This window comes from Gouania willdenowi, chromosome 5 (genome assembly GCF_900634775.1).
Source record: "Gouania willdenowi chromosome 5, fGouWil2.1, whole genome shotgun sequence".
Taxonomy (NCBI): Eukaryota; Metazoa; Chordata; class Actinopteri; order Blenniiformes; family Gobiesocidae; genus Gouania; species Gouania willdenowi.
In genome coordinates this window covers 15,545,612-15,561,104 of record NC_041048.1, presented here as the reverse complement: position 1 = coordinate 15,561,104, position 15,493 = coordinate 15,545,612, and the positions used below count along the sequence as shown (strand labels likewise).

The 15,493-nt window shown below is 35.5% G+C and overlaps 2 protein-coding genes across 4 annotated transcripts in view; one reads left to right on the top strand and one right to left on the bottom strand.

Annotated features, from left to right (window-relative positions):
- The first annotated feature begins 1,461 nt into the window (after window positions 1-1,461).
- abhd14b (abhydrolase domain containing 14B) lies at window positions 1,462-8,411 on the top strand. The gene is made up of 4 exons (XM_028446994.1): window positions 1,462-1,665; window positions 3,265-3,479; window positions 4,613-4,854; window positions 7,409-8,411. Exons 1-4 carry the CDS (start codon window positions 1,634-1,636, stop codon window positions 7,586-7,588), a joined length of 669 nt encoding a protein of 222 aa, XP_028302795.1. The 5' UTR covers window positions 1,462-1,633; the 3' UTR covers window positions 7,589-8,411.
- Window positions 8,412-9,067: 656 nt separating this feature from the next.
- The window catches only part of cacna2d2a (calcium channel, voltage-dependent, alpha 2/delta subunit 2a), a 236,788-nt gene continuing 230,362 nt past the window's right edge, over window positions 9,068-15,493 (bottom strand). For all 3 annotated transcript variants that reach the window (XM_028447748.1, XM_028447747.1, XM_028447746.1), the window contains one exon: window positions 9,068-15,074. In XM_028447748.1, coding sequence (XP_028303549.1) covers window positions 14,952-15,074 — 123 coding nt within the window. In that variant the 3' untranslated portion in view covers window positions 9,068-14,951. The remainder of the gene's footprint in view (window positions 15,075-15,493) is intronic.

Below are 15,493 nucleotides of genomic sequence, written 5' to 3'. Positions count from 1 at the left end.
GTGTAACAACACTTAATATTCTTCAGATATATTTATCTTCTGTTTGTAGGTTGAACTGGAATAAAATACACCTTCAGAGAAAAACCCTTACATTTGTGGAAAAAGAAAACAGAATATCCAAAAGCTAAGACCACCCCCAACTGAACACTGAGCCCTTGATCAAACAGTGGTCCCAATCTCTCAAACACAGACAATCAATACGTGTATCAATCATTAATGAAGAGTGGCACAACAATGATGGTTCATGCACCCGTGTCATGTCAACTCATGTTCCACGTGACTGGGAGTAGCATCAAAATAAAAACAGATACCCACCAGCATATGACACTTTAAATTATTTATGTATAATAGGCATTTTGTGTGTCGTCTTTTTTCCCAAGGGTGGAAAACACTGAATAGTGTCACAGTCACCTCTGGGGAGTTCATCTTTTTAATGATACGTGACCAGGCTGTGTAACATGCTGTCTAAAGTTCACGTCAAAATATAGGGCTTATTATGTATAAAGCCCCTGTGGACTGGGAAAATCTCTTGTTTAAAAAAAAAAAAAAAAAATCTATTTTATCATTTCAATTTCTTAAAGATGTCCCGTCATAATTTAGGGATTATTAAAACTTAAAACACAAGAGACACCAGAATTAATTACAGTAACAACAGTCAGCTACATCTGTAGCCACTTCTCATTACAGTACTTTTTAAATGTAATGTCTCTGATGTATCCGATATCACTGATAAGTCGCAAATATCTTATTTCTATATATCTTAGACCTTTTTATATGTGTTCACTGTGTTTTTATGGACCCCGAGTCTGATATAAAGGCATCTATCTATCTATCTATCTATCTATCTATCTATCTATCTATCTATCTATCTATCTATCTATCTATCTATCTATCTATCTATCTATCTATATTATATTATATTATACACAGAATGATTCCCTTAGGTTAATGCATTTCTGGGTAAAATGTCTTCATTAATTAGTGTTTGGTAGCAACCGTTTTGCAGGAATCCATGGGATGAGTAAAACTCGGACTACAATGTGTATAGCTTTTATATTAGGAATAAAATGTAATTAAATTAATTACATATAAAAAGTAGAACAAATTTGGTATAATTAGTGATGCTAAATTAGCTAATCAAAAGTAACTTTGGAATAAGTTGACACACACCACAAAAAAGTCAAATCATTAATTGTAAAAGTAATTTCAGTTGATTAAACATGGAGAAGAATTAAGCAACATTAAAACTGACACGAAATAGAATGACTAAAAATAAAAGTAATTTAGCTGAGGAGACTAAAACTGAATCCAAATATCTTAAAATAAACACTATTCCCGAACAAAACAAGCCAGAACCTAAAAGTACATGCAATACTGCCCACAGACGCTAGATGTCAGTAGAACATTTTCAGGGTGTCTATTTCCTCTTTCTGCCTGAGTTTTCCGGAAGTAAGAAAGAAAACAAAAGTGAATAAATCACACCACAGTAGTGCAAATACTGTTTACTGTGTTATTACACGTGAGCACGAGGGTCATTGTTTAATCTGGAAGCAAAAATAAACCAAAACAAAACAAACAAAAGTAAACTGAGGAAGACTTTGACCAGAATCACTGAATGAGGGCGGACGTTTGAATGCGACACAAATCTAAAAGAGTTGTAGAAAAGTAAGTGTAGAGCTTTTTCTCTCTTTTTACAAAGTTACTAGAAATGTTCGGTGTGATTTGGTTTCATTAGCATAAATCACTTTTACGTGTAAAAGTTTGGTTACGTCACATTTTACAATATTGTTTAATACGTTTTTTTTTTTTTTTTTTTTTAATGAACTGTTATCATGACATTTCACTCACAGGTGTTTAAGATTCACAGTAACACGTCATAACCACTTACTAGCATAATAATATATAATTTATATGAATAACCATTGAGTATTGGAAACAATATTTATTCAAAGTAAACAGCTGTAACATTATTTTGTAATTGATTTATTTTTTGGTTTAATTCTGTCATAATAACCTGTCAGAAATCATACATCTTAATATTCACCACAACACATGTTTATGATGATCAAACATGTACGATCAAACCTGCAAATTTGTATTTTATAATTGGTTTTCCAAAGCCAATTATACGTTTACTATTTATTATATATTATGGTTTTCTATGAAATATATTGTTTTAACTTTTGATAAGATGTACTTTTTTGAAAAGATTTAATTTATATGGAATTTACATTTAAAAATGTAATTTTTTTAATACAATGCTCAGCTTTTAATTTTTTATATCAGTTTTTTTTTTCAACCTTGGGGTCGTGACCCATGTGGGTTCACCTGGGATTTAAAAAGGGGTCACCAAAAATGATGAATTGATGAAAAATTTGATGAAAAATTTAACCCCCCCCCCCCAATTAAAACACACAATTTCAAACAACTGTACAGTATTCTATACTTTTACTTTCTTAAATATAAATTTCGTTAGAATAAAATGCAGTATAAAAATATCTGAGCTGGGACATTTTGTCTCTAATTCTGGTTACTCTGTAATTGTAACACAACATAACAAACTTTCAGGAGTTGCCAGAAAATTTTGATATGAAAAATGGGGTCACGAACCACTGTTTTATATTGAATAAATTCATGCTTAAGCCAAATAACCTAAGTAAATATGATGTTTCAAGTTAGAGAAACATGATGTTGGTAAATGAAAGCATAAATTAATTAGAATAAGAGAATTAGGGGATAGAATTGGGACAAAAACAGACCCTGACAAGCCGAAGTTGAGTGACGAACTTCCCATTTGTTTAATATTAATGAGCATCACTGAGCTGATGTAATGTGTAACAACATATTAGAAATATCCAAAGCTACAAACCAGTTTTAATAAATATGGCAATACAATTACCATACAATTAGTTTGCTTTTGGATATTTATACCAGCTTTAATAATCAATCAATCAATGTTTATTTATTTAAAAAAAAAAAAAAAAATGCTTTTCATACAAACAGATGCAGCTCAAAGTGCTTTTACATAGTTAAAAATACACCCATCCCATCCACCACACACAGACACACAGGTTAAAATAAGGATCAACACTGGTGTGGTAGCTTTCTGCTTTATTCACTTCAGGCTTTCCATTCATTTTTTCAACGTATTCCTCCCAAAATCTTTTTGTTAGATATTTTTAAAGAATTTGAGTTTTTTGATTGTTGAATCTGTCTAGATAAAACTGGCACAACACTAATTTCCATCCATTTGTTTTTCTTCAGGATGTCAGATGTTACGGTGACCGAGGGGTTTGTGCAGTTGGAGGGTTGCAGTGCACCGCTCTTCTACAGACAAAGTCAACCAGCCACAGGAGATCCAAAAATGTCGGTTTTACTTCTTCACGGCATTCGTTTCTCATCAGAAAACTGGCTCAACATCGGTACTCTGGATACTCTGGCCAAAGCAGGCTGCAGGGCTGTCGGCATTGACCTGCCAGGTGTATCATTGATTATGGATTATTTCTTTCATTAGTGCGGATGCATCTATGGGCGACCGTGGCTCAGGTGGTAGTGGGTCGTCTTCTGATCAAGAGGTTGGGGGTTCGATTCTGTCTGACAAATAAGCTATCAAACGTTCAGAAAGTTCCTGAGATTCATACTTGTATTTTTATAATTTGTAACTTTACATGACAGTTTTTGTGAAACTGCATTGACTTTTCAGCTCCGATCCCATTTTTAGAGTGAACAGCTGGTTAAGCTAGAGTGGAGCAAATCTTTGCAAACAAATTATAAACCATTCAACCTTTAACATGTTCAGCTAATACGTTTAACCTTTTTCAACCTTGTTGCTAATGTTAAGGTACAGCTAGGTCAATGCTTAGCTAAGGCTAGGTTAATCCTATTGCTAGGTTAACGTTAATGCTAGGCTAATGCTAGGTTATTGTTAATGCTAAGTTAATGCTAATGCAAGGTTAATGCTAATGTTTGGCTTGTGCAAATGCAATGCTAGGTTAATGCTAATGTTAGGTTATTGTTATTTCTAGGTTATTGTTAATGCTAATGTTTGTTTGTGCTAATGCTAGCTTAATGCTATTGCTTGGTTAATGTTATTAAGAGGTTAATGCTAGGCTAATGCTAATGCTAGACTAATGCTAATGATTGGTTTGTGCTAATGCAAGGTTAATAATAATGTTAGGTTAATGTTATTGTTAGGCTGATGACAATTTTAGGTTAGTGTTGATGCTATTGTTAGATGAATGCTAATGCTTGGTTAGTTTTAATGTTAGGCTAATGCTAGGTTAATGCTATTGCTAGGATAATGTTAATGCTACGGTAGTGCTATTGCTAGGTTAATGCTAATCCAAGCTTAATGCTAATGCTAATTTAATACTCTTGCTAGGATAATGTTAATGATAGGCTAATGCTAACACTACGTTAATGCTAACTCTAGGCTAATGCTAGCTAATTCTAATTCAGTGCGACGAGGACCAGCACCTGCAACCTCACTTATATTATATAAATATTGTAGTTGCTCATGTGAAGAATCCTTGCAAACGTCATATTAGTGCAATAACAATGAAGAAAGGTAGATTTATAAATCTTCTAATGCGTCCTCTCCGTCTGGTGGCAGAGCTTGGTCGATCTAAGGCAGTGAAGGCCCCAGCAGCATTTGGGGAACTGGCTCCTGCTGGTTTCCTAAAGGAGGTGTGTGAGCAACTGGGCCTGAGCTCAGTGGTGGTGATCAGCCCGTCTCTTAGTGGGATGTACTCCCTCCCCTTCCTCCATCAGCACCAGGACATGGTTCAAGCTTATGTACCTGTTGCTCCCGTCTGCACCAACAAATTCACAGCAGAGCAGTACCAGAGTGTGAAGGTACTGTGTGTGTGTGTGTGTGTGTGTGTGTGTGTGTGTGTGTGTGTGTGTGTGTGTGTGTGTGTGTGTTCCTTTTCTTTAGAATCTTTTCTTGAAGACTTTGAATTTAATCCTAAAACAAGGCACTTAGAGAGCGCAAACCTCTGCCTAGCTCCAAATATCCTTTTTGCAGGATATTGGCAGTTATCTGGATCAATGATCCTGATCATGTTTATCATTATTGAGGAACCAACCCAAAATAACAGAGTCAAATTCCTAATGATCAGTCAGTTACAAACCGAGATATACATTTTTTAAATTTCACCAATGGTGAAAGATAGGCAAGGGTTTTTCAATTTTTTCAAACTACTCCTATAAATCAGTTTATTGATCTGGATCTCCTTCAAAATGTAATGATTGTTCTAAGGATTTTGTCAAAACCCTTTAAGTGCCTTTAATATAATCCTGCTAACACAGAAACAAGTAAAAGCCAATGAAAATAGTATTTCCTTGCTTCCAACAGTCATGGATTGTATTGTATTTTTTTTTTTTTTTTTTTTTTTTTTTTGCAGGCTTAGGATATAAGATCAATTCAATTAAACTTTATTTATAAAGCGCAAATGACAACAATAGTCATCTCAAAGCGCTATTAAAATAAAAAAATTCTTAAGAAACAAGAAAAAAAGCCAACAAATCCACATGAACATTCATCAGCTACGGTGGGGAGATAAAAACTAATTTTAATCTGCTTTGATCAGCTAATTATTAAACATGTTTTTAGCAGCAAAATTCCTATTTAACCCCAAAAGCTTATAATTAACTTTTTGTTCAATGACTTTAAATATTTCATGTAAAAATAAATTTTAGTGGTGCTTGTTCAAACAAGGCTGATCAAAGCCGTGGTAACTACTACTAATATCTGTTGGCAGATCTCAGACTGCACTGCTTAGTTATTGCTTTGATTCAAAATGAAAGAAAAAGTTTGAAAAATGAAAGTGGCTATCAAAGAAACACAGGGTTCATTTTAAGTATGGAGTCGATCTGTATCGCAGTCGATTTTGTTGCACTTTAATGGGTTTTTTTTTTTACTCAGGTTTCTTTTATTTCTCTCTTGAAAATGATTTGAGTCACTTGTGAAGTTTTGACTTGCACAACAATTTGGAAATAAATGACAGAGTGTCTGTTTTCACACAAAGACGCGTCTGTATCATAATGAAAAAAAAAAACAAAAGAAAAAACAGATTTGTCAGTTTACGGAGGAGAACTTGAGAGGATTCTGTGTTTTCACACATATGAGACAGAAAGGTTTGTGTCAGGAATAAAATGAGATGCTTCCCACTTGCACACAGCTGGCTAATCACAGCTTCAAGTGGGTGTAAATGTTGGAAAGAAGCTGTCAGACATGTTCTCGACTGCAGACAGCTGAGAGGTCGACATGAGGGCTTTTTGATTGGGTGCAGCTTCCTGAAAAGCCAGGAATCTCTTTACTTATCATGGCTGACTTCTGCACAATCGAAAACCTCATGCAGATGTCTTTTAATTTGAAAATACTACACAAAATAAATACACAAAAACTTCTTCAAGAAGGCTGTGTTTAAATGTCTAAATTGTCTCTTGTTTTAAGCACCGGTATGTGTGTGAATGTGTGTCCTGTTTTGTGTCTGGCGTTAGCTAGGATAATTAATCACCTCCATGACCGCATACAAGACAAAGTGGGTCATGTGTCAAACTCAAGGCCCGGGGGCCAAATCAGGCCCTTCAGAGCATCCGATTTGGCCCGCAGGAGAAAGTGAATGACAGAAAAAACATGAATCATTGTGTAAATGACCAAATAATTCAGTTGTAAATAACTGTTGAAAGGACTCAACATTTTTTCCAAAATCCTGCAATTTTTCTCCAATTATTCCACAAAATCTCCCCAAAACTGAATGAAAATTGATAAAAAAATAAATAAAAATAAATCAAAGGGCATTTAATTATTCGTCACTTGGCTTATATATTGTTTATGCCTGAAATAAATAGCTTAATGAAAGTTAACCTTCCTTTTGTGTTAGCTTTCTGTTAGCATCTCTTATGATAATAACGGGTCCTAAATCAGATGTAAAATACACTAAAAACAAATATCTATCGTGTAATGGTTATCTTGTTAGGCTTCCTTATCAATTAAAATATAGGTTTTAATATTTTTGCTGTGGGTGTCTGAGCCTTTTTTGTGTTAGTATTAGGGGTGTCCCAATCTGATATCAATATCAGATATCGGTCCGATATTAGCCTGAAAACGAATATCGGATTTCCGGATTTTTTTTTTGTTTATTATTATTATTATAATTATTATTATTTTGTTCAATTATAATGGACCCCAACCCTGATGCTTTCCATACTTTATGCCTCATTTAGAACTGGAAGTGCAAACTTTGGCACATCAATGTTAAAATTGTTTGTTTTGCTGCCTAAAACCCACTTGTGATAGAACTGGTCCGTATTTGGCCCTTGAACTAAAATGAGTTTGACACCCCTGGCATAGAAAGTAGATTTTTTTCTGCCTTATTTTTAAGTAGTGTGTCTTTTTGTTCAGATCCCGTCGTTGATCGTATACGGAGACCAGGACACCCAGCTTGGAGAAGTGTCTTTCCGTAACCTGAGCAATCTGGCTAACCACAGTGTGGTGGTGATGAAAGGAGCGGGTCATGCCTGTTACCTAGACGACCCGGACACATGGCATTTAGCTCTTACACAATTCCTTAAATCACTGTGAAGTGTTCGACACAACAACAATTTAGAAAGAGGATTGTGATTCTTTGATGATTACGTACGCCATAGTAGCTTCATTTCACTACAGTGTTTGATGTGTTAGTTCTGCAGTAAGTCTTTATTAATGATAACAGCACTAGGATAAACTAAAGCTTCCACTTGATGATTATGTATTTCATTACCAGAGATTAACAAGCAGCCAAATGTCTTCTAATCACCGATATAAAACTAAAGTGAACAGATTACTGATATTTAACCAATCTGGTAACTTGTCACCGCACATCCCCATGTGTTTTTATTTTTTTTTTATTATAGAGGAACCTTTCAATGTGAATTATTTAAATTATAGGACAAGTTTGAATGCTTATTTGACAGAAACAATTGCAAAAAATAAATAAATAAATGTGCACCTTTAAAAACCAGGAACAGGATTGTTCCTGGTTGGCCGCTAAACGTTAGCATATTCAGGCCTGGTAGAGGATCAGGTTTATGTAATGACGTGCAAGTTAGAAGAAAAAAAATACATTACGCAAAGTAAAATAGTCTATAACAGACACAGGGCAACTGGCGGCCAGGGGACAACTTTTGGCACACAGTGTAAGTAAACACACAAAATGATACATACAAGTTACAAAAAAAACACAAAAAAATTATACAAAAATACAAAGATTTGCACATAAGGCAAAACACATAAGACAATGACAAAACCACAAAGAATAACGTACAAATAATGTACAAAATGACACCAAAACTATAGAATATGATTTGTATAACAAACAAACAAAAAAAAAAAAACACACACACAAACATAAAAGATGAGAGAAAAATATGTAAAACAACAACAAAAACACACAAATCCCTTTTGTTGTTGCATGTGTTAATGCCCAGATTGGTTAATATTCTAAGTGCATTAATTTTGATAATCAGGTCCTCGAAACACATCCCTGGTTTATAGGGCCTATTTAAGAATCTGTATAGCAGCCTTCACATAACCAAACATTAGTAATCCCAGAGCAGCTGTACTACAAAGCTGGTTATCAACACGTTAACTTAAACCAGGTGTTTCTAACCTGGGTGCGTGATAAGACGGCATCCAGCTTCATAGTACAGGCCCATAATGTTTATTTGTGAATGTTTTTGTCTCACTTGTAAAGATAATGAATTGCAATGTTTATTTAATTGTAAGGACATATTTTTAGATGCATTTGTGTTTTGTTGATTTGTACAAAAGGCACAGAACACTCAAATCTATTATCCAATAAATATGTTTCAATCTACATGTTTGAGTTATTTATTAAATTTTTGATGATTTTATATAATAACTTTCATCTCACATGTTCACCACCCTTTTTGCCTAATTGTAATTTTTTTTTTTTTTTTTTTTTTACTGTTTTATAGTCTTTGTCACTATTTATTTTTTTTAACGTGAATTTTTTCATCACACACCAAGTCTTACACAAAACCAAAAGGTCACACAGCAGAGTGAAGTGAAAAATATGAACATTATTTAATAACTGATTCTCTGTAATAAACAATTTGAAAATATTTTACAAGGAGTCACACAGACACAATATTTTACAAATGTTGCCCTCTTCTTTTGATGTTTTTTTTTCTTTTCTTCTGTAGCTTCATCTGTACAAAAGAATGGTGCGACATGGACCAGTGCCCAGAAAAGAAGGAGCTAAAACTCTTGCTCATCCACAAAACACTCGCAACGCACAAACAAGAAACTAGAAAAATAATGCAAAGTAAAAACGTCACATCTCAAACTTCCCAACAGTCACTGCTGTATTCCTTGTATTTTTTTTATTTTTATTTAAAACTTTCACCAAAAGTTCAACGGATTTTACTTGAGTTCTTTTTTATATATGCCTCTAAACGCTGCTGCTGTGCTTTTTTTTTTTTTTGTTTTTTTTTCATACACTTTTCAAACATGGTCACATTGCACCAGACTACAGACTATAGAATCACACACGCACGTCTCTCCCACGGAGATGCACCAACACAGATTCAGCGACTGGTCAGGAGGAGAGCGCTTTTATCAGAACAACTTTTAAAGATCCACAGTTTATACGCAGCCAACTCCTCGAGCTTGTTCCCAAGCTATAGTCCAAAGTTTCTATTTTTTCAATCTTTTTTTTTTTCTTTTGGCAAAAGTAAATGTGTCAAACCACAGAAATTGTACATGTGTGTACCTAAAGGGAGATTTGTTGTTTTTTTTGTGTTTTTTTTTTTTTAACCCAACAGGATTCCCACATATGGACGTCACTACATCATTCCTTTAGTTGAACAGGTCCGTGCTGATCTGTGGAGACACACTCCCTGAGCTTGCCTCTGACATCTTGCCGGCCTACAAAAAAATATAATAATCAAGAACACATACCCGGTAAGTGATGCCCTTGGCTTACTTCAGCCTATAGTATTTGACATCTCCCAGTCAGGGCATGATTTAAAAGTATCCTTACATGTTTGTTTAATACTTTTGAGTGCATAAGGTCTTCAGTGTAGGTGTACATATATCAGTGCGGTGTGTACAGGAGCCAGGGTTAAAGAGAGGAAGATGCAGGGGGTACATTTCCACAGGCACATGTAGCGTTCATTTACAGACGGTGGAAATTATAGGGAAATACAGGCAGATTTAATGGCACAAGACAGAGACCAAAAAAAAAAAAAAATGCCAGAAAAGTCAAACTGCATTCAGCTTCACATGACACAGGCCACAACACTGAAGAGAGCAAACTTCCACACACGTCAAAAACTTTTACTTCTCTATTGGCCTCTTTCAGTTTTATTCCTCAGATTTTTATTTCTTTTTTTTTTTTTACCTTGTGCCGAGGTGCAGTTACTGTGCTAGCATAAGTCGTCACATCAAATAGTACCAACAAACTGGATCCAGTGTTTACTGTGAATTCTCCCATAGCAGAATGATAAAGTGATGGATAATAAATTCTCACCCAACATCCAAGCATGGATAAAACACTTAATCATTCCCACGTACATATACTAAGTTAGATCTCACTATACTTACTGCATAACACTGAGGAAAAACAAGGGGAGTGTGTAATTTAGCATCTGTGCGTGTGTGTGTGTGAGAATGTTAGGAATCAGAGCTTCTCACTGTGTAACACTAAGGCATTTCGAGAGGCTTTCTCACCTGTGTTGCATTCAAAACACTGATGAACTACACATTCATTCCAAAGTCTCTGCTCCAATGTGAACACTCCCCCTTCAAAAAGTACCATTAAACAATCACTCCAAGACAAAAACCCAATCACTTCTCTCAGAAATCGCACAGAAAACTAAAATGAATCACAAACAAAACGCACCCACATCCTGACTTCCATTTAAATGAACTCACAGAACCAGATTTGATGACAAGGCAAATCGTCTCACACCTCATTCTAGTTTTACGCATGTATTTTAGCAGTAGTGTTAAATATTTAGCCTAACATTTTTCTTCCACACATTTTTACATGACAAAAGCTAGATTTAGATATAAAATGAAAGGGGAAAATGATTCAATCTGATTTTAATTGTTGTCAACAAATAAAGAAAAAAGCAAGGCTCTGAAAGACTGAAGTCAAATAAATTACACAATATTTTCTTTCTCAAATTGGTGACTCATTTAGTGAATCTGAGAGGGAGCAAAGTGTAAAAGGGCATTGCATGATGTTAAATGAGTTAAACAGAAGTTATCTCTGTGTGAAAAGTCAGATGTATTACGCTCTGTGGGTTTTTTGGTCTCGCATGTCCTTTTCCTATTAGACATTTCCACGGCTTAGATGGGATTAATTGAACCTGTGCCACTGTGTTACTGAGTCCAACCCATGCACCTAAAAAGCAACATGGCTCAGCCCTCAATGCTGACACTTTGTAGTTATGCCTAATTTTTCTTTAATTTGCTAAAATAGTGGGAAAACATCGCCTACAAAGGTTTGATTAATGTTGCCCCTTTTTTTGGTTATGTTTTTCTGGGCTGTAAATGTCAATATCTGGCAAAGATGGTATTTGGTGCTTGTCTGAGGTTTGCGCTCTCTAAGTGATCTTTATTTCTTTAATTTGCTACTTTCTTAAATGTGTAAGCTTTAATTCTTTTATGTATAGGGAAAACATTGGCTTTAAAGGCTGCCTAGCATTTTTGCTTAATGTCCTCCCTCTCTCTTTTGGTTTTGTTAGATTGTTTTCATCTAAAATGAAACAGTACATTTTGGTGGCAAACTTGTTTTAATGTCCTTTTAGTGTGACCTCAAAATCACCAGCCATATGAGCTGTAATAATACGTTTATCTGAGACCAAAACCATTGAGTTTAGTTGACTGAAGCTGACAGCCTGCAACAAAAAATAATTCCTGATGACAAAACCCCCCTACCATCTAAATAACCTTTAATTCAGGGTTGGGGTCAATTACAGTTTTCAGGTTTTCCAATTACAATTTTTTATCTTCAGGAAATCTATTACAATTACTAAAGTTCAATTACAATTAGTCCCAATTACTGAGCCTGAAATGAATAACCTAACAAAAGTCAACCTCTCTTGTGTTAGCTTTCTGTTAGCATCTCTTATGATAACTGGTTCTAAATCAGCTGTAAAATACACTAAAAACAAATATCTATCAGCTAGTTTTGTTCCTATCTATTGGTTACCTTGTTAGGCATTCCTAATCAATGAAAACATAGGTTTTACTGTTTTTGGCGTGAGCATCTGAGCCTTTTTTGTGTAAGCATACCCCTTGATTTATATATTTTTGAAATGATAAAATCATGGGAAAGCTTGTTATGAAACATTTTAATAATTGTTAACTACATATTTGTAGAACTGTGCAAAGAACTGTGACATGGTCCCCCAGTTTAGCGTTAAATTACAATTTTTATAGAATTTTCATGGCAATTATAATTGCAAAGTCAATTATCTAAACTCATTTACAATTTAATTACGATTACGACAGATTTTTTAAATTGCAATTACGCCATAATTTAATTAATCATTAATTATGCAATTATAGTTAAAATTGACCCCAACCCTGCTTTAATTTTCCCATAACACAAAATGAACCTGAACAGGGTTTATTTCTATTATCCACCACTATCTGCAGCTTGTGTCAGGAATTCTGTTTTCCTGGGGCTGAATTTACAGTTGGATTATCTGTTGTTTCAGTCCATCACCGCAGACATCCGGTAGACAGTGAAGAGTTCAGCATGAATAATTCACACATCCTAAAAGCATTGCCAGTCCAACGGGAAGTCACATTTCATTTTTGCCTGAAAGCTTTAAATGAATGGCATCAGACGCCATGTGCTCAAAACAAGACTTGTATATTTAACCACGTAACGTTATCTGTTGGCACCGTCTCCGAATGAATCATGTGTTTGATAGTCCAAATGTGTCAAAAGATCTTTCAGATGCTCGTGCGGTGTATTTTATTTCAGTGCACAGCTGTAATTATATTCAACAGACTTGACAGTTAAATTTATATTTCTGTTTGTTTTCAGTTAAATCACATTTATCTTCTGCAACAGATAAACTAAAAAAAAAAAAAACTGCTGTGTTATTGTGATGGTCTTAAAAGACACTCCCTTAGAGGGTTTTCAAACACACACACACACACACACACACACACGTACACACACTCATACACACACAAACACATACATTTCAGGTAGAACTCCAGCAGTCAGGCAGCCTCTCAGTTAAGTCATTATATACTGATGGTGTAGCTCTAACAATGGCTTTGTAAAGTAACAGTATAGTAACTCCATATAACAGTGGAGCAGTAAAGCAACACCAGCCAAAACGAAAAAAAAAATAAAAGTGATACATTAAGACGGGTTAGTTATTTTGACAGCTCTGCGTATAAAGCTAGATCTATAGCCGACAGATCGAGTCCGAACTCACAAAACCATGACAACGGCTGCGTTTATAAAGGTACTATACGGTGGCTCTACTCTTACACAGCTGATGCGTTCCAAAACCCAAGTGCATCAAGGCACTATGAAACAGAGCGGCTCCTAAACATGGGGCGGCTTAGTAACTTTTCAGACATTGTAATGATCAAATGACATAACTGCAATGAATTACACCCAGTCTACTACCACCATACGATCACCATTATTAGTGGCCTCTGCTGCACTTTAGTTGGAAATGTTGATAAGCCCCGATCCCCCCAGCAGCTAGAAGATTAAACAGCATCAGTCAAAAGCGATACCCATCCCCTTAGTTTCAATAAATCAAATAGAAATCTTACCCCTTTAACCCCCCAACCTCCTAAAAAGGAACCAAGAAAAGCAAAAACACCCATTTGGAAACAAGACTGAGGTATAGATGTAGGTGATGGGCTGTGTGATTCTTCAAGTAAAGCACAGTGACAGACCATGATAAGGAGGAGGAGGAGAAGAGGTAAATATAGCCATGGAAATTTGCAAATGTAAGTTTCCTCATCAGAGGGAAATGTCAGTCTGAATCCAAGATCAGGATGGCAGTGGTTGTAAAACAAAAAAAACAAAGCAACAGATTTTCGGCAGCAACTTGGCCCTAAATAGTAAATAATGAGAGGGAAATACTTAAAGCAAAAGCTCTAATCTGTAATTAGAAACTGCACTGATTGAGTCACCCTTAATTCACTGAGCGTCTCTTGGTTTATCCCATTTCCTACTTGTGTTTTGGCTACAAAAATAAGACCACATTAAAAGACATCTCGTTTTGGCAAGTAGATACAGAGCTAAAATTATTTCATGTTATGATTTTTTTTTTTTTTTTTTTTTTTTTTACATCTTCCCTTTTAAACAAAAACCTTGGGATTTAGTATGTTTGGAATACTCATCACTTCATCGGTTTATACTTGTTGACATAATGTTGTAGACTTTACAGTTCTTTTTTTCTTTTTTTTTTGTCATGGTATTTTCTTATTTGTGACCTTGGCTGGATGAACGGTCCACAGTGACAGAGTGGTGAGACTCTGAGATGGAGGGGGAAAAAAAAGGATTGGTCCCATTGCTTGTTAGACGGACAGAGGCGAAGGCGTGCAGACAGCCTCTGTCCACCAGTTTGTTTATCGATGAACTGCTGATCTGTCAATTTACCATCTTCTTGATGTAGATGCTGGAGGTGGTTGAGGTGGATGAAGAAAGCAGGGCTGGGCTCCTATTTTCTCTGGTGTAGCGTTGCCTCAGGAGAATGTGGTGGTCAGACACCACGCTCCAGATGAAAGAAGTCGTTATGAAGCGACACATACTGAAGCTGTGATGTCCCATTATTACCTACACGACTGTACCAGAGGGAGGGGGTGGTGGGGTGGTGAGAAGATGTGGAGGGATTTGATAATGGAATACTAGCTGAGGAGGGTTAAAAGCACAATCAGCCCTAAAATGGAATTAACATAGCAGAGAGTGAATGTACGGACTGACAGCCGGATAAAGCAGAAGCAGCTGCATGAGCAGTAATGCACCAAAGGAAGGGCGGAAGGAGTGGCCCCGCCCACAGTCCGACGTGTTCTCCTGTAGAGAGAAGAATCAAACAATAAATCATAGGTTACATAGCATCGACTTTTACTAAACTACATTTAGCTAACTATATACCAACAGTAAACAGTAACTTTTTCACCTGTTCACCTCCATTATAGTCGATCAAAATGTCACTATTGTATTATATAATACAATAAAGATCATCTTACTATAATCTTATTACTGCAGTAATTTCAGTGGCCATGAATTAAGGGGTAGACTGATTTGTCCAATCACCAGCCTTGGGAAAGACACTGCTTCCCAAATGCTTCAAGAGCTTTTCTTTTATTTGTAATAAATTAAATGTCAATTAAAAATGTACAAGTTTATTTCACTGACTTTATTTTTGAGGTTGATTGTGATGAGTAGATTTTCTCTACTATGTGTTCATGGCCCAGGGGTTTGTATCAAAA

What these genes read in the sequence shown, in the direction of transcription:
- abhd14b (XM_028446994.1), top strand. Translation starts at nt 1,634, where the DNA reads ATGCGACACAAATCTAAAAGAGTTGTAGAAAA. An exon ending in TCTAAAAGAGTTGTAGAAAA is followed by an intron (nt 1,666 to 3,264) that starts GTAAGTGTAGAG and finishes GTTTTTCTTCAG; the next exon opens with GATGTCAGATGTTACGGTGA. An exon ending in TGTCGGCATTGACCTGCCAG is followed by an intron (nt 3,480 to 4,612) that starts GTGTATCATTGA and finishes GTCTGGTGGCAG; the next exon opens with AGCTTGGTCGATCTAAGGCA.